The sequence below is a fragment of the Pungitius pungitius genome, chromosome 1 (assembly GCF_949316345.1).
Source record: "Pungitius pungitius chromosome 1, fPunPun2.1, whole genome shotgun sequence".
NCBI lineage: Eukaryota > Metazoa > Chordata > Actinopteri > Perciformes > Gasterosteidae > Pungitius > Pungitius pungitius.
The window spans coordinates 34802726-34826166 of NC_084900.1; the positions used below are offsets into that span (position 1 = coordinate 34802726).

The following is a 23441-nucleotide window of genomic DNA, read 5'->3' on the forward strand; positions in this document are numbered from 1 at the left end:
AGAGAGAGAGATAGAGAGAGGGAGAGAGAGAGCGGTAGAGAGGTAGAGAGAGGGAGAGAGGGAGAGGGAGGTAGAGAGGGAGAGAGAGAGCGGTAGAGAGGTAGAGAGAGGGAGAGAGAGGGAGAGAGAGGTAGAGAGAGGGAGAGAGAGAGAGGTAGAGAGGGAGAGAGAGAGAGGTAGAGAAGGAGAGAGAGAGCGAGAGAGAGGGAGAGAGAGAGAGATAGAGAGCGTTAGAGAGGTAGAGCGGTAGAGAGAGGGAGAGAGAGGGAGAGAGAGAGAGATAGAGAGCGGTAGAGAGAGGGAGAGAGAGGGAGAGAGAGAGAGATAGAGAGCGGTAGAGAGAGGGAGAGACCGGCTCTTGTGTAAAACGGCACGTGGGGCCCCGCGCGCGCCGCCCGGACGCGCCGCTAGATGACAGCAGCGTCTAACCAATGAGCTGGTAAAAAAAAGAAAAAAGAAAAACACCCAGCAATATTCCCTAACTCCATATCGCAAGGATGTGGACTGTCCCTTCCTGTTTTAGTGCCGAGAGAGCCACCGTACCGACTCGCACCGGAGCAGGAACACAGGCCACCGCGGCGCGATTATGTCGGGATTTCCGCGGCGTCGGTCCGGCACACGGAGCGCGGTGTACAGGTCCACGGTTTAGGGAACGCTGTTATGTTATTCTACGGGTAGCTGGTAACATAGCAGGCCTCTCCATTGCGCTGCCAACCCTTGTTCCTTTCCCGTGTCAATGATTGTCCTCCCGTCACTCTCATGGCGGAGACTAAAATAATATATCACATAGACGAGGAGGAGACTCCTTATCTGGTCAAACTGTCCGTTTCTCCGGAGAAAGTCACCTTAGCGGATTTTAAAAATGTCCTCAACAACCGACCGGTCAACAGCTACAAATTCTTCTTCAAATCGATGGACCAGGATTTTGGGTAAGTGGCCACCATTATTATTATTACCCCCCCGTTCGTCGGGCTCACTCGCTATTTATTGTGCTGTGTGCGCGCGCAGTGTGTGTGTGTGTGTGTGTGTGTGTGTGGGGGGGGGGGGGGGGGGTGAGAATGACATGACAATAACACACATGCATAAAAAGCGTACCCCAGGCCCTGCGGGGCCGCCTTCTGCGCGGTGTTAACACGGTCACATGTGTGTGAACTCCCAATGTCTTGTTTCCACGCTCCCGGCACCTGCTCGTTGTGAGCGAGCCCGCGCGCATGCAGCGGCGGGGGCGCGCGCGAGGGTTCCAGGTGATACCAGATCCGTCCTGAGCCCCGGTGACGCAGAGCCAGAACCCTGCCCGGCTCCTTCGTGTCCACGTTTTAACGCACATTTAGCGCGCTGACGGGGCGTGCACGTGCTCACGCGCGCTCCGGTTTCACATCCTCTTGCAAAAGTAAAATATTTGCCTTTTTTAATGTTTTATTCACCCGTTTAGGATATCCCGGCAAGTTTTCTTCCTTTACACACAATGGAGCGCAGAGAAGGCTCCATCCTCACAAATATAGCGGCCGAATTACAGTGACATGTAGTTTAAATAATACAAAATGAACATATTTCTATATCAGTTTGGTCAGGCATTCAGACGTATATCATTCAGTACTGTGATTTATTGTCATTGGGCGCGAGATAGTTGAAGTTAATGGTTAAACCTACACGTTTCAAGCCCTGATTAGTGTTTGCTGCAGCATTAGTTATGGAACCAAATTGAATATTTAGAAAACAGCAACTCACTTTATTATTTCCCCCGTTGAATAACACACCAGAAAGCCACGAGAGCCACTTCCTTTATTTTAGCTGGATGCTGGAAACATTTCTCCCTGCTCTCCCTCCTTTTGTTCTCCCCCTCGTGATCCCAGTCCCGACGTCCAGGAGCCACGGCGGGTCTGCGGAGCCCTGGGTCTGCGAGATCCACTCGCACCGGGCCTCTGTCGCCGATCGCATCTTTGCGTCAGTGCCAGTTTCTGATTTCCAGTCCGACCAGTCCCACGTGAGACAACAAACCGCCCCGTGTACAGCCATCGCAAAGAACAGGATCGCAGGAAATGCAGGCGGTGTCCGTGGAGCCAGACGTCATGCATTTCCACTGCAGCCTGACCTTGTGAGGGAAACCGTCTCTTCCTGGGGTGGCGGGCTAGTTTTCTCGGTGAGACGCTTTGTCCCTGGAGGCCCCCCCCCCCCCCGATCTGTCCCTCTCTCCGGCTTCCTGCCCTCAGTTTGCGCCGCAGGCCGCGCTGCTCACTGGGCCTCAGGTGATTGACAGGCAGATTATGGAAACAAACAAAGCGTGTTTGCTTTCTCCACATGGAGACGAAGCCCCCGCGCGTGCACCGACAGAGCATGTCGCACCGCGGCGTGAGTTGGACGTTGTCGAATGTTTTCACACAGAGCCGTTATGCACAGTTGGTTAACGGCGTCCGCGGGCCTTTGAGTTGAGGCCCGAATGCACCCCGTGTACGCAGTACGGGAGCGGACACCCAGTCCAAAGCGCTGTGTGGTGGCCATTCTGTCTGTGCTGCGTACGCACAGACACACAAGGCGGCTTCTGCAGAAGTAGCGAAGGGAGGAATGAGACTGCCGAGCAGAGAGGGAAAACATCAAATCCCTCACAGTTCTCGACTGCGTTTGAAATGTAAATGAGCAGTCGGCGCCAGGTCCTCTGTAGTAGACCCCCTGCTGCGCAGGAAAAAAAGAAAAAAAAAAAACCGCCATCTTTGTATGGGATTGGTGAACTACATTTGTGCCGGCCAATATCAGCTCCCCAAGCAGCGGCCGCACGCGTTTAAATAAACGAGGCCTTTGCACCCGAATCGGCCCGCTGCAGTGGACACGTCACTCCGGTTCCCTTTGGAGTCGCCGGGGACACTTGGAAACGTCGCCCCCGGCATTTTCATGGCATTATTATGGAATTATTATGACAGCTTGAATGATGAACGTTTCTTTGTGCACGCCCCCCCCCCCCCCCCTCCCTTCACACACAGACACACACACACGTAACATTCACTCATCAATATTCAGGAGGCAGGAAGCTCGTTGTTTTGAAGCAACACACTTGGCTTTTTTGGCGTTCGAGACCTCGCTGTAATGCAAGTCACAGAGGCTCCCCGAGGAAAGAGGCCAAGCCGAAGCCCGCCCCCCCCAAAAAGAAACAGTCCTGTTTGCGGCTTAGAAAACAGAGGGCTGCTGTGGGAGTCTTTCTTCTGCTGAGGTGGGGGGGGGGTTCTAAGCCCCGCAGTCAGAGGACAAAAATCTGCAGCTTCCTGCACAAATGCACCTCTGCTTCGCCTCGCCTGCTCTCGCTGGGGGGCAGAGGTAGATTTTGCAGGTGGTGCTGCATTTGTGTCGTAACAGGGTTTACAACAAGAGTCTTTGTTGGACCATCGCACTGCCGTTAAAATCACACGGCTAAGTGCGGCGCCACAGCGTGCGCGCGGTTAGTGACATCTCTCTGGGTGGTTTGAGTTTAATTTATCCGTTTACTGAGTCAGACTGTTACATATTTAAGTCGATCTATTTACGATTCTTTGCTTCCGTGTTTATAGTATCATTAGACATCAGCCCACCAAAGCCCTTGGAGTGCTGGCCGGCTTCTCCTGCCCCCTGGTTTCTGGTTTAAGCCCTCTTCTGTCCATCAAAGCATCATCTAATCCCACCCCCCCCTCCCCCGCCAGAATATTACCAGCAGTGGAATATCCAGCCATCTCTGGGATTGATCTTGTGTCATTATCCTGTAAAATCTGTTAAGAAGTGACTACACCAGACATATGCTCATCTTTGTGTGTGTGAGAGAGACGTCAAGCCATGCATATTCTACCGCATAAAAACGTCATCTGTCATCATTACATTTTTTTCTGGTTGTTTCCGTTCTTGTTACAGATATGTTAAAGACATCTCTTTGGCAGTTCTTTTTCAAAAACCTTAAAACCTAAAAACACACTTACAATCGGAACTTGTGTCCAGCGCTGCCGGGCCCCTCCCACATCCTCACAAGTCACCCCGCAGCTTGAGAGGGAGGATGCAACCACTTCCTACCTAACAAGTCAGCCGTCGCCCCCCCTCCCCCCCCGCCCCTCACTCCCTCCCTTCCTCCCTTTTCCTCCCCAAGGTGGAAAGGGCCACGGGGGGGGGCCCAAAAAGCTACGCTATCACTCTTGGCAATGCAGCTCCCACGGCAGCAGCAGCACACACAGAAACACAACCCGGCTTGGCTAATCATTTCAGTAGCAGAGAAGTTCTGGCAAACAAGAAGTGTGTGTGTGCATGTGTGTGTGTGTGTGTGTGTTGTAAAGTCGCTGTCAGAGACGCCCCTGCATAGAAGCTTTTCCTGCTGCACTCAAGTCGCGCCTCTCCCCTGTTCCATGCGCCATGTTCAAACCCGGGAAGCTAATGCAGCAAACAAACAACGTGCCCTAAAGATACAAAGGGGGTTGTGACGGAACCCGTTAGATGTGTCGCGGTGTGCACGTCGGCGTGCACGTCGGCGTGCATGGATGGCGTGCACGGATCATGTGCACGGCCGGCTTATCACCTGAGCCCCACTTTGACGAGCTCCAGGCACCCTATGCGACACGAGCCCAGCAGGTGTGGGGACCGGTTGTCACTGAACTTTGTCCTGGCGGGTCAAAGGTTAACTGGGAGGGATCTTTGTTGCGAATTTACAGCCTACGGTGTACACACACACACACACACACACACAGCGAAGTTTACAAGCAAGTGATCGCTCTATTAATACGTTCTCCTCTGCCATGACGCCCCCTGAGCACATTCATACGCCTGTCAGTCTCTCACTCACTTAATGTCATCTGTGCAGGTGACTATTAGAGCGTTGCAGATTTATGGCCTCGGTTTGGACCGGTCCTCGTCGCATTAACGCCTCTGACCCCCGCCGCGCCGTGTTTGTCCTTCTTCGTGGTCGTTCCGCCTGACCGCGTGTGTCTGCTTGCTCCACAGGGTTGTCAAAGAAGAGATTTCCGACGACAACGCCAAGCTGCCCTGCTTCAACGGGCGAGTAGTGTCCTGGGTGAGTGAGATGGATGCTGCGCCCTCTCTCTGCTGAAGACATGTGCAGGGCGCTCATGTAAATGTGGCTTTGTAACGCCTCCACAGAGCTCTTTCAACGCTCTTTACCTTGATTTGTATCAGTGTGGGGGATTCCATTAGATGTTGTAGTGGTTAGTGTAGTTTAACTGCTAAAATTGTATCATTCTATCGAGTGTCAGCTGATGGTCACTTACTGTATTGACTTGTGTACCTTTATAGGCTTTTGTAATTATGAAAGAAAAGCCTGGGTTCCCCTACAGGGACAACAAAGTATAGTGGATTAGATAAATCCATCAATCTGTCATGTTATACAAGGATTTAGATCAGAATCATTTCTGTCTTAAAAACACAGTTTTAATACTGATGGAAGACTAAAAGCAGGAATGTATTGATGACTTTGAGGAGTTTAATGTACTTTGTGGACTTTAACGACGTTTAACAGTATTAAACTTTATGGATCTCAGCGGGAAAATGAATTTGTTCTCAGGTCGGAGGTCAGAGAGAGGAACACGGTGTTGGCTACAGAGTCATTAAGGACCGTCCTGTTCAATATCACTTACTTAGTGTCAAAGCGGGGATTAAATAGGCTCTCACTGAACCGCACTGAACCAAATGTACATGCACGAGCCTTCATGACTAACAAAATGACTCTCCACATGCTGTTGATCTGATTTTACGTATATATTTTTAAGTTATATAAAATGACAAATCTTTGCATCACCCTGTAGGCATAACTGTGTCTTTACTAACAGGGCTAGCAAAGGCGCTTCATGCAGAACTACCTCTCGTGGATAGTATATTTCAAGCTTATTTGTGTTTAAAACAGAAATATATATATATATATATATATATATTCTTTTTGTTGTGTGTTATTCTGTTGTTGTTGCAAATGGACACTATGTGAAGGGGAGGGGGGGGGGGGGGGCAGTGACGTTCATTAAGTCCCACCAGGCCCGAGCTCCACTGCGCCCGCTGGCTTCATGTGAGCCGACACAAAACAATCCAGATGACTCCCCCACATTTTAGTTTTCTTTCAACCTTGCTGTCAAACACAGAAAAAAAACCGACGTGTCAATAGAGCGGCTTTGCGTAAAGCCGGAGCGCCGAGCAGCGGAGGGCTCATTCTTTCAGGCAGGAAGCCGCTCGGAAAGGAGCAGGCCGCCGACGCTGATGGGAAAGCTGGAGATTCTTCCAGTCTCACGGGGTCGTGAGCAGCTGGTGACACCCAAAGCTCCTCGCTATGGAGCCCGTGCCATTCAACAGCATATTTATTTTTGGTGTTTCCCCTTTAAAAGAAGATTTAAAATCTATGTGTTGGCACAGAAAGCCCTGAACGACTCAGGGTCAAAGTACATTTCTGATCTGCGGCTCGTCTGGGACGGGTCTCCTCTCTGTTCCCACAGTCAGAACCAAACATGGACAAGCAGCATTTAGTTTTTCTGCTCCAAATATCTGGAGCAAACTCCCAAAAGGCTGCAGGTCTGCTGAGACTCTTCAGATCAACACACAAGACTTTTCTATTTGGAGCCGCCATTCATTTACTATCTACTACTATTTTATTTCTTAAACTGCAATCCAACTTTTATCCTATATTTTTTCATTGTTTTAAAGTCTGTTTTTAATGTTTCAACTTTCAAAAAATATGCCTGCGATGCTTTTATGGGTTTCATGTGAAGCTGGTTGAATCGCTGTGTCCTACACTAATAAACTGGCCTCGTCTAACAGCAAATCTCTCCCAACTCGCCTCTCTCAGTTGGTGCTGGCAGAGAGTTCCCACTCTGATGGAGGATCTCAGTGCACAGAGAGCCATCCAGAGCTGCCCCCTCCTCTGGAGAGAACAGGGGGCATAGGAGACTCCCGGCCCCCCTCCTTCCAGTAAGTAGGCCGATTACTGACTGACACGCATGCACAATTTCACCCACACAGACATGAAGGCAGATTCGTTCAAGCACGCCTCCCCGTGCACTGGCTGCCCTTCTGATTTCACGCCGACGCCGTACGAGCTAAATGGAGACGTTGGAAAGCTCATCGCTGGGGTGCGTCGTCACCGGGCCCGTGCGGTTTGGTGCAGGTGGTCCGTGCACACGTGTGAATATGGCATGAAGTATGTGCAAAAAAGGATCGTGCACGGGTTTGAGTTTTTCTCTCCCATGTGTGTGTGTGTGTGTGCGCGCGTTCCCTCCCTCTCGATGTAAACACGACGCGGATGCCGCCGGTGCTGCCCATTCTGGAAATAGCCTTTCACAGCATAAATATCTTCAGGCAAATACTTGCACTCAAGCGAAGGCCCATTATCGCTGGGCCTCATACGAACACATGCGGCTAGTCGAGGCACGCGTGGCCCAGAGACACGCTGAGAGCCCGCCCACTATCACCTGAGCCCCAGACTTTGACCCCAGACCGGCAGAACGGAGGGAAACACTGGAGGAGAAGTCCCAAGCTAAATATAGCCGGAAGGGCCCAGGGTGGGGGGGGCGCAGTGGGGGCCGGGGTTGTTGCCATTTCAGCGCTAGAGCAATATTGCCGAGGCTCTATATTGAGAACATGCAATCTGTCATGTCTCCGTGTGTGTGTCTTTATCCAGTGTTTGACATCTCAGCTCCCTTTTGCCCCCTATAGGCCGTCCCCCCGCTGTGCGCCTGTCAGCCGCCCTGATGGTTTTATTGTTCCCCCCCCCCCCCCCCCCCCCCTGGCGGCTTTCACCCAAGGACTACCGCCACCTTGTGGAGCGAGACATCGGTGTCTGGGCCTTCCTTACCCACATCATCCCCCCCCCCTCCTTTACTCTCCCTTTCTTTTCCCCCCTGTATTAGCCAGACAGATGGACCTTCTTTCTTTTAGAGAACCCGCGTGGTGGCGACTTCCCCCGATAGCAAACCTCCCGTTCTGAAATGAATCCAGTCCTCCGCCTTTTACCTCTGTCCGTAAACAGCTAGAATATTATTACCACTTCATTTTCTCTTGTGATTTATTCATGCGCTTCATGTGTTTGTCGGGCCGAATGTCTCCATTTGATGTGCGCACAGAATAGGTGTTTTGGGCTGTGAGTGCACACAAGCGATGTGCTTCTGCCTGGTAATCCGGATTAACGGACATTAAAAGCCACCGTCTCCATTTCCCAGGAGGGAGGGGGTGGCGATGGGGAGCCGAGAGGAGCCGGGGGGGGGGGGATGTGGTTGAAAGGAGGTGGCATTTGTTCACAGCTGCAGCGTAGTGCCTTGGATAATCACCCCCCCGAGCCGGCCCGGGATCAGCAGCCCGCCACCCCGGGTGGACAGACGGCCGCGTCCACGTCAATCAGGACGCCGCCGCCACGCATGCAGCGACCCGTGTTGGTGAAGCCCGGCCCAGGTGCACCCATTAGCACCTCGTAGCAGCAGAAGTGTGTAAGCGCGCCTCATTGAGCACTGCGCCCCCCCCGCTGAGCAAACACACGCAGACGCGGCATCTTGTTTGCTTTTTAATGCGCATTCCTCCTTCACACGTGGCCGGTGAGCGGCGTGAGGCATTTTAAATCCGTCGCCGGGTGACGTTTGTGTTTTATTTTCCTTTTGTGGGCTCAGCGGGATCACGCCGACGTGTCTAATTGAGCCGTGATTATTTATGCACGCGTAAGGTGCACGCTGCCCACCGCTTGTGTGTGTGTGTGTGTGTGTGATGGACTGACGGGGGTCGAGTAGAGTTCCCACCCGCTTCAGGTTTCTCTCTCTCTCTCGACCCGGTGGCGGTGGCGGCCCCCTTGACCCTGGAGTCTCCAAGACATGTGACAGAATAACAAACTGCCCTCCAGCCCCCTTCAGAGACCCCAGGCTCCTCCCACAGGCTCATTGCTCGGCCCACACCTGATCTGCCCTCTTCTCGCATTTTATTTTCATGCAATCTGTCGTTCTCCTGTGTCTGTCTCTCTCCCGATCAAAACTCCAGGCCCCATCTGGGCTTTCAATAGGTCTGCATTGTCCAGAATGGCTCCCTCTCAGGGTATCTGGTCATTAATGACACTTAGTGAGGAACACATCACATACCAAAGAACAATGAGACTGCTTTTTTGGCCCGAGGGGATTGAATTCGAAGCACAGTGATAATATGAGTTGGATATCCCCCTGAGGCTGAATGGCAGGTATTATAATAACAGATATTATAACAGACAGGCGTGCATTGTAGCCGGGGATAATGTTCAGGAGTTTTGGTCGCAGGCTGACTGGAGAATTTATTTGAAAGATTTTTTCGGGGAGGGGGGGGGGGGTGTCGTGCGGGGTGTTGTTTTGCACGTTGTTATGAATCTGACTGAAGTTTTCCGATGTCCGTATTGCAGCGCCAACGCGGTGAGCAGTCGCGATGGCCTTGACACGGAGACGGGGACGGAGTCTCTGCTGAGCCACCGCAGAGAGCGAGAGAGAGAGCGGGCGCGGAGGAGAGCGAGAGAAACTGAGCGTGAGTATTGGAACAGATGGATGCTAAAAATCCAATTATCATTTTTGATATGTCGTTTTTTGCTGGTCATTGCGTTTCGTTGCCTCCTACACGGCACTTAACTTCCTATTTTTAAATATGAGAAGGAACAAAAATCAGAGAGCAGACATGTATGAAAGAGGCTCCATGGGATCACATGACCCATCACAGATATTCAAACTGCTCTGATTCAACAGACTCCACCAGGCAACATCGCATACCAATGTTTTTGGCGAAATGAGTTGTTTTTTGTGGCCAATGAGGTTTCAAACTTTGCTGTTGTTTTTCCTTAATTTAAAGCCAACTAATTAGTTACGCAGCGCACGGTTCAGATCTTAGTAACTGCCTTGCATATTTTTTTTTATCAGATTCTATCACCCTGTGTGTATTTTCGTGGCAGTGTTTGACTTCTGATTCCCGACATGTTGTCAGACCCGCTGCTGCTGCTGACTTCCCAAACTGCACATCCTTTGTTTTCTGGCCGACTTCGGAAATACTTTGAGACCAATGAACTTTACATCTGTTCTCAGTCCCCCGTTGTGGAGACTGACCTAAACAGATCCAGCAGGCCCGTGCAGCTAACGAGCTGCTTTTTGGGTGGGTTAGCTCCGTGGTTGCTCTCCACGTCCCGCTGCTTGGTTGTACAGAAGGAGCCACCTTTTTTTTTCTTTGCAGCCTGCAGCATCAGCAGGAATTCCCCATGTCACCGTATATACGCACACACACACACACACATACGCACGCTTCAAGTGGTTTTGTCTCAGATTGAATGCTGGCTGTTTGACAGTGACAGGTGAATGTTTGCAACCCTGAACCCTGGGAAACAAACCCTCTCTTATTGTCTGTGCGAGCTGTAGCGTTTTAGAATAAAACAAATGAATAATACAGCAGTTGCACATTTTTGGTATGGTTAACAGGTGTTGGATGAATTGGATGAATTTACGGGATACGATCTGTTTCAACGGCTCCAGCTGCTCTGCATCTTTGGCCGACTCTTAATGTGCAGTTACTAGATCGTAGCAGAGAACATTTAATACCCTGAACGAGTTTAATGCTGTTCAGCGGGGGGCTGGGATTTCAGGGTTGAGGTCAAAGACGACGCGGCTAAGCCAAAGCACTCACGCGTGCATGAAAAGTATTAACACGAAGCGCGAAAAAAACAAACAGCTGTTGCAAACTGATGTTCCTAACCACCCTACCTGAGGCAGAGATGGGACTGGACGGCACATCGTCTCAAATCCCGCAGTGTCTCTTGTCCCGGGAGAATACCGTCGTCTGATTGGACGTTGACGGATTAGCTGTCATTCTACAGTTGCCGTCTATCAAAGGGAGGGAGGCTCTGGGCTCAGTTTGTCTGTGCGTCGGATGAAGGCTCACTGTCTACGCTGGCTGTGGTGAGAGAGATCTTGATGATATCTAACATTTTAATATGTTTAACGTTTTTTTTCTCCCATCGCTTGAATGGGAAAAGTGCTCTAGTTCTATTGTAGAGTTTATTGTTCCTTGTTTGGAGCTTTTATCTGGTTCAGTTTACCCAGTTACACATTGACTATGTTGCACATCATTTATTGATTTATGGATTAGAACTAATTAAAACAAACTCCTTTATGAGTCGTTACTACCATATTATCTTTTTAAATAGTCACACTTTTAAAAAGGTCTTCACCAAATTGGGTCTAACTTTTCACATCCTCTATTCCAAAAACTGACTTGCTCACTTCTCGTTTTCGGGAACTCCCCCCGCACAGCACAGCGCCTTCACGCTCATTCGCCCATGTGTCACTGCCTCGGTTGTAGATGAGCCGCGAAGCCCGTCAGCGGGCCAGCTGGTGGGTGAACAGCGTCCACGCTGCGTTTTAGAGGGCGGGCCGGAGCAGACGGAGCAGAGACGCAGCTCAGTCTGGCTCTTGTGTGACGAGGGAGGAAATATGTTTGCGTGATTTCAGTGGACAGTGGATGTCGCGTCCCTCTGCCGACCCGGGCAGGGAGGGAGCGATGGGAACTACCGCGTTGCTGGAATGTTTGGCTCGCTGGCGGCGAACGCGTTGGCGGCCACGCCCTCTTTGCCTTAAGAGACCTTTCTGGCCAATCCGCTGTCACCCTGAGACAGCCCCGCCTCGCTGGCGATGTGCGTACGGAGATGGGCCTGGAGGTTAAGTACACTCCTGAGAATTAAGACATTTATTAAAAAGGATGTTTCATCTTTGTGCGGTTATTTTTGTTACCTTGTTTTGTTTCATTGAAGCCAAAGTAATTCCACTCACTCTCTAATACTGCTGTTGTCTCCCAGAGGAATCACAGATAAAGTCCCCATCTGTTGTTTTGGTTTTTTTCCGTCCCCCTCGTTGTGATGTGACCCCGCGGTGAGCCACGCGACCTCCAGTCTGACTCACCGCCGCTCTGCTCCTTCCCCTTTTTCCAGTCCCTCGCATCAACGGTCACTCGAAATCAGAGCGCACCGCCAGGGACTCGGCCATGGGTTACGACAGCGCCTCGGTAATGAGCAGCGAGTTGGAGTCCAGCTCCTTCGTGGACAGCGAGGAAGACGAGAATGCGAGCAGGTAACAAAATACTTATGAATACTTATAAAACATATACATATATATATATATATATACATATATATATATTTCTGTTAATGTTTCAGGTCTTTTGAGTAGTGTATGTACTCACCACTACTTACCTCGTACATTTCTCTTTTCCCCTCCACATCACTATATCCTCTACTCAGCAGCTCCACAGAACAGAGTTCTTCTTCACAGCTCATGCGCAGACACAAGCGGCGACGGCGGAGGCACAAAGTGGCCAAAATAGACCGGGTGAGCTCCTCAAAGACGCGACACGCGCATGTGTCCTGATGAAGCTGACATTAAGCACTGAACTGTACATTTATTTTGACGTCATGCCACTGCGACTGTTTCTGAAGTATTATTTCCCCCCCCTGCCTTTCCAGTCTTCGTCCTTCAGCAGCATCACAGACTCCACCATGAGCCTCAACATCATCACCGTCACGCTCAATATGGGTGAACCTGACACTTCCATAACTACGACTCCATTTTATTTGCATGTATATATGTACTGATCTATACATTTAACTGTAAAAGCATCTCTAATACCGGGCTTTCTCCCCGCACAGAGAAATACAACTTTCTCGGTATCAGTATTGTGGGTCAAAGTAACGACCGAGGAGACGGCGGCATCTACATCGGCTCCATAATGAAAGGTGGTGCAGTGGCTGCTGATGGGAGAATAGAACCTGGAGATATGCTCCTTCAGGTACTTTCAATTTCACAAAACATTATTGAGCTCCCAGAGTTTTTCATCAAATACATTTTTGCAATGAACGTCGTTGTTTTGGAGCAGTTAAAACACCTCTGTTTGTGTTCTTTGTACAAGTCGAGTCAATCTCATCTATTAAAAATGGACGTCTATGGCCCATACTATCAGTACGGCATATGTCACCCTGTGTCCATGCCCCTTGATTGCAATAGATGTTGACAATCCATATGACACAAAGGATACACAGCAGGGGAACATTGATCAAGGAAATGGATCGAGGGGGATGGTGAGCAGCTTCCATGTGTCAGCTGGAGCCTGAGCCCAACAACCTCCATTACACCATGTAGCCCGGAAGAAACAGGACAGGCTACGTAAACACACAAGAAGCAAACTGGAAGCACATCCTTCACTCAGATAGAACATTAACAACCACAATGTTGCATTCACTTCCGTTACGAGGCTCTTTTGTAGAGGTTGTAATTCTGCCAAGTTATTGTCGCAGCAACAGCCACAAAATAGGTTTCATTATGTGTGTATCCCATAGAAAGCGGTTTAGTATTTGTGTGCGTCCGAAGGCCAGAGAGCACAGCAGAGATGAATGTGCACAGTAAAGTGCATCGATGCTTTTTTAGCTTCACAAGTCATATTCATGTCATGTACGTTGTTGTCTGCCAACCAGGTGAACGATGTGAACTTTGAGAACATGAGCAATGACGACGCCGTGAGGATCTTAAGAGAGATTGTTTCCAAAACTGGGTAAGAAAATACAACCACTGATACAGAAGATTATTACATCGAGGGCAGAAGTGTCAGTAAGTGATTTGTAGTGACTTCATTATGTATTTACCTTCTCCCCAGTCCTATCAGTCTTACTGTTGCCAAATGCTGGGACCCGTCTCCACGGAGTTACTTCACGATCCCACGTGGTAAGACAATTTACAATCACGTGGAAACAGTTCTTACTTCCTTGATGTTATAACAAATGTTGTTAACTAATCTGGAGAAATACTGTATATACCAATGTCTGTGAGGAGGGCTGACAGAGGCTGAACTGTATGTTTGACCTCATATTTGTTCAGCTGAGCCAGTCAGACCCATTGACCCAGCAGCCTGGATTTCACACACCACCGCCCTGACGGAACCGTACCCGCACTATGGTAAAAACAACCAACCATCACCTGCAACACACTCTATGAAGCATCCGTTCTGTGGTAATTATGATAAACTTACAACATTTAAGCATTTTTTTTTTAAAATTGCTTTTGTCAATATTTCTCTGACTCCTCTCCCATGCCAGAGTTTGATGACTTGCCTCTGTCTGCAAGTAAAACAGACATGGCAACCGTCGTCAAGGTGATGCAGTTGCCCGACTCTGGCCTGGAGATCCGGGACAGGATGTGGTTGAAGATCACCATCGCCAATGCCGTCATTGGTGAGAAAAACTAATTTGTGTGGGCAGTGCACCCACATTTGCATTTTCATTTTGCTCTGAACATTAACGCTGTCTATGAGCAATAGGAGTCCTTTAAAATAAACATGAGTTATTATGTTTGTTTGCGTTTCCATGTGGAGCTCAAAGCATTACAAATGTGACTAAATCTAACAACGGTTTCTGAAAAAAATTAAAAACTTCAAATCATAATTGATCGATTTTCCTCAGAAACTGTTTTGTAAGCAGGTTATTTGACAAAAACGATTTGAACATTAACAACACCAACTTTATTGAAGGCTCTATTGTCTCTACTGTGCTGGTTGCTGAGCCTAGCCCACATGTCGGCCTTTGTTGCTGGGTCAGGTGCTGACGTGGTGGACTGGCTCTACTCCAGAGTCGAGGGATTCAAGGACCGGCGGGACGCGAGGAAGTACGCCAGCAGTCTGCTGAAACACGGCTACCTGAGACACACGGTCAACAAGATCACCTTCTCCGAGCAGTGCTACTACACCTTCGGAGACCTCTGCCAAAGTACAGCCGCTCAGTGTGTGGACCCGGAAACCAGCCGTGTATTCGTTAACCAACTAACCCTGTCCCCCTTTTCTTCTTCTTCTGTTCTCCAATAAGACATGGCATCGCTTAACTTAAACGAGGGATCCAGCGGCGGAGGCTCGGAGCAGGACACTCTGGCACCGCTCCCCCCCACGAGCAACCCCTGGCCCCTGGGCGGCCAGCCGTTCCCCTACCCCCCCTTTCCCTCTGCACCCCCCAGCTTCCCCCCGGGATACTCAGACCCGTGCCACAGTTTCCACAGCGGGAGCGCAGGCAGCCAGCACAGCGAGGGTGAGCAACAAAAATAAAAAGGGGAGAAAAGGGTTGTTTTTTTTTCCATGAGGCAAAAAACAACCCTTAATTAACGCGATAATTTAACTCAACCTGCAATGTGACATTGTCCCCTAACTATTGCTGACATATGATGTCAGTATCAACGCGTGTCTCAGCTCATGCCAATGCTTTGCGCTCTGCCTCGCGGGCAGAACGTTGACATTGGATTGCATCTTTATTAATCAAGTGTGTGTGTGTGTGTTCTAAAACGCGTCCTTGTATTGTCAGAGCAATCATGAGCATCTTGAGTCACGCAGCGGGACGGCACCCTGCAGCACGGGGTGTGTACGCGCAAGCCAATCTGATCAAGCACAATTATAAATCACCAGCTCGAAATGATCAACACCGAGGCCATCCCTCATCCGTGCCGGATCGATCCTTTGTTTCATTTTGAATCAGAACGTGACGTTGCTTTGTGTTGCTTCTGCATGGTTGTGGATGGCTGCATTGAGGGAGAGTGGAGAACCTGGGTGGGGGGGGGTGTACATAGGTGGATGGCTCTGATGGCGTGGTTGTAATACATTTTAAAACCAGGCGGTCTGGACTGTTAAAAGTAGGCCACATGTCACCATACATCATTTCATTTTCATTCTTTTGAGTGATCCATCCACAGATCGTCAGGTCTTGTTCTCGCCGGATGTCACTCAGCTCGGTGGGTTCATCAGAAACCTTTGATGCAGCGAAGGGAAAGAGATGACAAGTGGCCGTGTGATGCAATTTCTATGTAGCTTTCTCTCTTTTGGCACCAAACAAGTGTTCATGAGTGCTTATGTGTGTTTGCCTACTAGTTTGAATAAGTGCATGTGTTCATTTTTGCACTTTTTGAGGAGTACATTTTTTATAACTATTATATTTTTTGTTAGATGACAAGGAAAATACCAAAAGCAGCCCCGGGGTGCAACATTAGGTAGGGCCATGAGGGACAGACGCACAGAAGTAGGGTACATCAGGTAGTGGGATGGGCTGGGAGGTGTGTGTAATTCTATTGTTCCCTCTGTTTCTGCTGGGCAACGGTAGACTGAAGGAGGAGGTAGTCCCAGGACACTGGGGGAACCGGTAAGCCCGCCAACCCCCCTCCACTCCTTTGCAACTCTCTCTGTCCCATCCATCAACCTCTTCACCTTATTCTCCTCCTCTTCTCTTCCTCTTGTGCTCAACACTCTCCAAATATCACACCGTGGTTTTGAGTTTGTTGGTTTTTTTTGTGTATGTGTGTGTGTGTGTGTGTGTGTGTGTGTGTGTGTGTGTGTGTGTGTGTGTGTGTGTGTGTGTGTGTGTGTGACGCTCCCTCACAGTCCATTCCCCCTCTCTCTGCACCTCTGGGCATGCATTCATACTGTGCTGGGAGGTGCATGATGCAGGACCATCACTCTGAGGCTTGTGCTCTCCTTCTCACAGACAGGGGGTGATCATGCACCACTTTACCCAGGACTGGGGGGCTAATTGCGGAAGGATTGGCGAGGAACGTCGTGGTACACCTCTTTCAGGATGACGCCAGTAGTGTGCACTCACAGCCTTGAGACCTGAGACGAGCCTGCTTTTAAAAACAGTATTGACACTAAGTTGATGTCATTTACATTTAAAAGAAATACGTTGTGATAATCTGCAGTACATGCAGAGTGCTGTGTGGTGGTGTCTTTCTGACGCAGGTGTATCATGTTTTCATTTTTAGTCCGCGATGTTTTGGGTTGGGTATGAATCATAGATGAAGGTCGTGGCATTAGTTGCTGCAGGTGGAACGTGGGAAAGAATCCTTTGAGATGAAGGTGTGTTTCCCTTTACTGGATGACTCTGGCTGGATTGCATAAGAAAAAAGTCTTGTCACGCCTAAAATGCTTTAAAGTGCATTAAAGCATTTAAACGCATTATTGCATTTAATAGTGTAGTGCTAGAGGAGGTGTTTCTGGCAATGTCATGTGATGTCTCATGTCCGTTGCAGCTCATGAAGGCCATGTAGAGCTTGGTAATGTACAGTATTTTCTGCTCCGGTGTTTAGTCGGTCTGAGCTGCTCTTACTATATTTATGTGGTAATCCATAGGAGGCCGTGCTTCAATTCCCTCATTTCCTTTCCTCATTTAGGAAGCCGAAGCAGTGGATCCAACCCCAGCGCGGGCAAAGGTAGACGCTCCTCTCCACAGGAGAAGGGTCAAAGGTCAACATGCAGCGAATCAGAGCCCCGCGTTCGCGGCGGGAGGCGCGGCGAAAGGTCCGCCAGCCAAATGAGCCATCACAGCCACGCCGTGTCCAGCCACAGCCACGCCCGGTCCAGTCTCAGCCACAGTCAGTCACACAGGAGCCACTCACAGAACAGCCACCCCTCCTTCGTCCACGGCCACGCCCCCTCCACCCAGCCGGGGCCAGGCTCGTGCGCCCACAGCGAGCGAAGCCACGCCTCCTCCTACGGGCCCCCCGGCTTGCCCCCTCCTTACTGTCTGGCCCGTCTGGCGCCCAGGGCGTCGGTCAGCGGCGGCAGCAGCAGCAGCACGCCCCCCGGAGCCCCTCCCGGGAGGGAGTTGGCGGCCGTTCCCCCCGAGCTCACCGCCAGTCGCCAGTCCTTCCAGCACGCCATGGGCAACCCCTGCGAGTTCTTTGTTGACATCATGTGACGGGACAGTGCCTTCAAAACTCACCAAGCACAAAACCTCCTCAAAAACCCACTCGGGCCCTTTCAGCGCCGTCCCCTCGACCCTCCTTCTGACCATCTCTAACTGCCCCCCTTTTTGTGTTGACGTGACGTGTACCGTTTGTGAAACGTGAGTGGTATTCAATGTGGTGATTCCTTCAAATGCGCCACGCAGACATTCCCCCGGGGAGTGTGCTCACTCTTACCTGGGACGTTTTCTCTTCAAGCTGCTGGGCCTGGATCTCAATCCCCCGGACCCGGGCCGACGCCCCCAGCCACGCACTTAGCAACGATTCTTTGGGCCTAGAACTTAGAATCCCTTTCCTGACTCAAATTTAGCTCGTTAACTAAAACGTTAACCTCGCTCAGCGCACAATCCATGGATGTCTGCAGCTCTATCCGCGATGGGAGGGGGGCGGCCATGGGTTCGACTGGGCTGCATATTGCATGACTTCATTAAGGAAAGAAATGTGCTAATCCATTTTGTTTAAAGTATTACTGTTATATGGTGAAGGGGGTCACCTCCTGCCAATGTTCCTAAAGGAAGACTCGAGTACACTGGATGATTTCTGTGATGTTATTTATGTGGTCATGTTTTTGCGTTGATGGTGTCACACGTCGTCCACTAAGGGCGACCGACAGACAATCAAACATCACCTTTTGTGATTGAGTGGTTGATTTCCACTGTCCCAGCTGTGCTCTGTGGAATGTGTCATTATTCCCGTTCACACCATTTGGTTTAAAAACATCTAAACATCCAAACAGGATTGCAAACAGTGGGCACACACCGCGGTGGTGAAAAGCATCACTGGTGTCTCCTTTGTTCAAACGTTGTGCGCGATGGAAGCCAAAGCCCGACCATTGCGGATATGTCTTCACAATTTAGGAGATGTGTCTGTGATTGTCATCTGACATTTTGCAACTTTAATCTGACTTCAGGGGGAATCCTGGCTTTCAAATTGTGACTTAGTTGCAAAATAATGGCAACCCCCCCCCCCCCCCCCCACCCTGTCATTGTCTCATTGAAATCAAGTAACAAGAGGGAAATGACACACAAATACTAGTTTTATGGGCACTTTTTCATTTTTTTCCTCTCCCTCCCTTTAGTATGAAACACTGTTTGCAATCAAAGCTTTCTGTTCAATTTTGTTTCTTTACGAGAAAAAAAAGAGTAAATTGTACATAGAAATGTATTATATATATATAAATAAAAAATATATATGTTCAACACGTCTCGTTTTTTCAATGATAATCCACATTGAGATTGTAGCACGGCCCAGTAGAAGGAGACATTCAAAGGTAACTTGACATAAATCGAGAAGGTTTCTCGTGACACGACATCCGAGAAACTGTAAGACGTGAAATCATCGCAGCCCGGAACGTGTCAGCCGCAGCTCGTCGAGTTAACACCCCTGGGTGGAACTTCTCAGCACCGCGCGTCTGCGTGTACTTTCCCCGTGGGCTCAAACGCATACAGTCACCCCCCCAACCCCCCACCCCAGTGTCTGCTTGACCGGCCAACCGCGGCTCTCTGAAGACGTGTATTGTTTCGAGTGACGTCACACTCCCCCGCGGGAGGGGAAGTCTTATAAGACGCTTGTCAGGAAGGAAGTGACGTCAGAGGCATTTAATAATAGAGAGGCGAAGGAGCGGCGCGCGGTGCTCGATCTGCTTAATGGACACCTCGGAGCTCTTTCCCCGGCCGGTATGTTAATTGAGCTTCTGGGGTTTACTGCGCCTCGCAGCCGGATCCCGGAGGTGGTTGAAGAGTAAGTGTGGGAGTTGTGCTTCTTGACCAGGGACGCGTGGGAAGTTGAGCTACCTGGCGTGTGACGTCACAGTGCTCGACAACGTGCGTGTGCCCTTAGAGTGGGCGAGCCTGCCAAAAGGTCACTCGTCAACATGACGTGACGAAGATGTGTCATTTGGAAGCGATTAAGATGATTAATTACCAAATGACTCGAGGAGATTAATGCCATCTCATCGTTAAATCAGCATGTTTCCCTTTCCGAGAAAGATCAAGTGCTTACTGTCAGGAAATAAAGGCTTTGAACCCTACTAACTCCTTTTGGAATGGACACATCAATCACAAAACGGTGGCGCCTCGTGGAGGGAAGCAGGAAAAGGACCCCTCCCAAAGAGGACAGGTCAAGCTGTGTCACACTGCGCATCTCTTTCACTTTGAGAGGAGGCATGCTATTTATTGCGCTTGTGTCCATCCTGTCCCCCCCTCTGGTTTCTTTTCCTCCTGTTGAAGGGGATTTCCGGGGGAAGTACCGGTTTGTTGTGAACAGTTTTCATACAAAATTAATACATTTCGGGAGACTTTCTGTATTTCATCAAAAGACATGGCATAGAAGTACAAAAATGTCCTTCTTTAATAGGCCTATGACATAAAAATTCTGTAAGAAGTCAACTATATTTGACTAGGATAAAGTTTTCAATAAAAAATCCTAATGTCATATTACAGTATGTGTTGTGTGTAGTATGAAATAACTAATAAATAATGCCTTTAGTTGTCATTAAAATGTAAACAATTACAATATGCCCTACATTTTAATAAAGAATATTATACTATAGTGTACCTTAAAGGTCATAAATGTGTGATAGTAAAGTACGCCACAAAAAATATTTTATTAAATGCCCTAAAATTAGCAATAATATACATTCATTTGTCAAAATAAGCCATTCAAATTCCTACTTAAGTATCTTTGTTTAAGTATTTTGTTGAAAAATATAAGTAAAATAAAAGTAATAGTGTGTAGAATGTAAAAGGAATTCATTGCTTTGGCTTTCAGTTTCGATCTGAAAGAAGGGGATGATTATAGTGCATGACAGGTCATTGAAGGTCATACATTTTTATAACACGCCAGAACACCTCAAAGCCACTATCTATGAGTAGCTGATTTGTCACTCATGAGTCATTAAGCAACTTTAGACCCGCCCCCCAGTACAAATGCTCAGCCGGCTGGGTTGAATGTGTGACATGGAAAGCCCTCAGAGCACAGCGCAGGCAGATCTCCTCTTCTTTCTTTCTTTCATTTTCCCACCCCGTAACGTTAAAGCGGACTGGCTTTTTGGTTAAGAAGAATGTTCAACTATTTTAGAATTAAGCTACAGACTTAGACAAAGAATATTTGTTGGATATTTGTTGGACCGGATCCCCCTTTTTCCTGCGGGGGCTGTGTTGGCGTCAGCATGGCTGCAGCCTTCTGGGCGATGGGTCTCTCTCTGCTCCTGCAGGGCGGTTTGTGCAGCGTTGGACAGACGCATCTGGGCTGCATGAATTTGACACGGACAGGAAGCGGTTTCTGCTGTAACGGCTGCCATCCTGGTGAGTGACACGTGACACGTGACACATCTCACGTTTTAGTGTTTGACCCGTTTTGTGTTTTGATAGTTGTGAACATGTTCCACGTGAGTTCGGCATGTGAAGTTATTCATTATGATATTTCACCCTCGTTGGTAGGATACCGCCTCTTCAAAGTCTGTGGTCCACTGCCAGAAGAACTGTGCACCCCATGTGAACCCGGCACATTTTCAGGGAACCCCAAAAGCAACAGGTGTGCCAGGTGTACGCAGTGTGTGGGTAAGTTAGCGCATCTTGAAACCCATTTCATGAGCAGTCCCTTCGGTGGTGACGTTATCTGACGACCTTCTCTGCCCGTGCAGGTGCTCAAGTCTACGTGCAGGCGTGCACCGCCACAACGGACACAAAGTGTGGCTGCAAAGAGAAGCTCACCTGTGGGGACTCCCAGTGTTCCTACTGCGTTGATAAGTGTGACAAAGGTCACGAACCCACGAACGAACGTAAGTTTGAGCTCATGACTTTAGTGCACACACACAGATTTACAGGTCTGTATGTTTCTGGGGCGAATCAACTGAACGATTGTCTGCACAGGTTCTTGCAGACCATGTAAAAATGGAACCTTCAATGACCAAGTTCACAAGAAGTGCAAACCGTGGAGGACTAAGTGAGATATTAGCTGCTCTAATACATGGACATATATATATATTATATATATATATATATATATATATATATAATATATATATACACACACACACACCGTGGCCATGTTTCATTGGTGTTGTGCTGACTCACGGATTTGCTTTCTCGAAGGTGTCCCAATCCAGACGAACACATCGTTGCCCAGGGCAACGCCCTCACCGACACCAGGTGTGCCGTTACCCTCGGCTCAAATCGACCCGGTAGGGCGTCGTCCTCGCTTTAACTCGCTTTAACTCGCGTGCTGATTCAAAGACAGCATTGATGTCTTGCTCTTTTCTGTCAGATCCCACAGAAGAAGCGTGGCCTTTCGTCTTATCCGTGGTCATCAGTGTAGTGCTGACGTCTTTCGTCATCATGATGCTCATCATCATCATCAGCAGCAGAAGCAGAATGATGGCCAAGAAAAGGAAGGAGGAAGAAGTTGTAGAAAAAGAAAAGACAATCCCAGGGACACTGATAATTGATAGTCCTACAGGTAATTCCCACCATACACTGTGATGTAATATAAAGACAATATGATTGTGATTGGACTGTTTGTCAAGCCAAAAAAGGTCCAACACGGTGAAAAGGGTGTTTGATCCGTCATCTCTGTCTTCTCCAGACGATCCCAGGACATTGATAGCGATCGAGTGCAGTTTTCACGAGGCCGAGCAAGAGCAGGGCAGCAGCTCCGAGTCGCTCGCGTCCGACGACTCTTCGGGGCGACTCATTGGGTGACACGCCAGATGCCACGCCAGATGCCACGCCAGATGCCACTCCGGAGTTCCAGGGGGTTTTACGTAGAATTCTCTGAAAAGGAAACAAGATATCACAAGTAAACCCATTGTGCTTTTAACAAAGTCCCCAAAGCTATGGGCAAAATGTAGACAGGTCAGTAGTTTATAGGGATCTTCTGATGATAACGTGAAGCCAGACAATGGGGATATTCTCTGGAAGAAAAAAACTAAACAAGGACTTACTGGAGTAATACACGTGAATAGACCTGTAATTGGGGATGTGGTTTTTGCTCTTTCGGTTAAGCTTGAAATCAGATAATGATACCAGTCTTGTACCGTGATACCCTTTTGTTTCCCTGAGCCAGTTTGTAACAAAATAATAACACAAAACCCCCAGTCTTTAGAAAACACAGAATTGGACTGTGTGAAATAACACTGAGGCTTCACCCCTCTGACATATGCACGTCAGTGCTGATGCACACTGCAGGTGGTCGTGGAAGCGTAAGCAGGCGTGTTTAGTCATGCCAGATGTGTAACACACACACGCCTCCACAAAGAAATGTGTAGAACTCCAGTGACTGAGCTGCCTGCCTCATTATTGTGTGGTTTGTGACTAATATTTAATGTATATGAATGTGTCTATAGAACAAAGAAAAGAACAGCTTTGTTATTGTGTTGAAGACATAGTATTATGTCCACATAACAATACATCACCAGGAAGTATGTGGAACTTCCTAGTAAATCAGGGCAAAAAGTCCAGGGGAGTGAAACTTTACCGGAAAAACTCCCGACATGTTGAGGGGAACTCTAAGGTAAATAATTCGAGGTAAATACACAAAAGCAAGTAGGGACATGTGTTACAGTAGATGAGAGTGGAATGTCCATTAAGATCTAACTCATCCCTTTAAAATTCTGAGCAGCTCATAAATCATTAGATTCCCACTTGGTGCGTCACATGGAAAGTCCTTGATGTGTTTGTCTTTCAAGATAGACTAATTGAAAGCAGGGCC

General features: G+C 48.8%; 2 protein-coding genes across 7 annotated transcripts; both read left to right on the top strand.

The window, feature by feature from the left end:
• The first annotated feature begins 372 nt into the window (after nucleotides 1-372).
• Nucleotides 373-18931, top strand: LOC119222589 (segment polarity protein dishevelled homolog DVL-1-like). Of its 4 annotated transcripts, XM_062566056.1 has the most exons (17): nucleotides 383-929; nucleotides 4945-5014; nucleotides 6788-6909; nucleotides 9347-9465; nucleotides 11906-12044; nucleotides 12215-12302; nucleotides 12437-12506; nucleotides 12620-12759; nucleotides 13442-13518; nucleotides 13621-13688; nucleotides 13842-13973; nucleotides 14060-14194; nucleotides 14558-14725; nucleotides 14822-15037; nucleotides 15943-15986; nucleotides 16097-16135; nucleotides 17160-17300. In XM_062566056.1, exons 1-15 carry the CDS (start codon nucleotides 760-762, stop codon nucleotides 15984-15986), a joined length of 1758 nt encoding a protein of 585 aa, XP_062422040.1. In that variant the 5' UTR covers nucleotides 383-759; the 3' UTR covers nucleotides 16097-16135; nucleotides 17160-17300. The 4 variants fall into 4 exon arrangements, with proteins under 4 accessions (XP_037335248.2, XP_037335247.2, XP_062422040.1 ...); XM_037479353.2 differs by lacking the exon at nucleotides 15943-15986 and having other exon boundaries at nucleotides 385-929; XM_037479351.2 differs by lacking the exons at nucleotides 15943-15986; nucleotides 16097-16135 and having other exon boundaries at nucleotides 373-929; nucleotides 14096-14194; nucleotides 17160-18931.
• A 403-nt stretch (nucleotides 18932-19334) lies between these two features.
• Nucleotides 19335-22783, top strand: tnfrsf9a (tumor necrosis factor receptor superfamily, member 9a). Of its 3 annotated transcripts, none has more exons than XM_062566070.1 (8): nucleotides 19335-19408; nucleotides 20947-21037; nucleotides 21173-21292; nucleotides 21376-21513; nucleotides 21605-21677; nucleotides 21827-21915; nucleotides 21999-22190; nucleotides 22317-22783. In XM_062566070.1, exons 1-8 carry the CDS (start codon nucleotides 19379-19381, stop codon nucleotides 22430-22432), a joined length of 849 nt encoding a protein of 282 aa, XP_062422054.1. In that variant the 5' UTR covers nucleotides 19335-19378; the 3' UTR covers nucleotides 22433-22783. The 3 variants fall into 3 exon arrangements, with proteins under 3 accessions (XP_062422054.1, XP_062422056.1, XP_037336309.2); XM_062566072.1 differs by having other exon boundaries at nucleotides 19350-19472; XM_037480412.2 differs by lacking the exon at nucleotides 19335-19408 and having other exon boundaries at nucleotides 19481-21037.
• The last annotated feature ends 658 nt before the right edge of the window (nucleotides 22784-23441 follow it).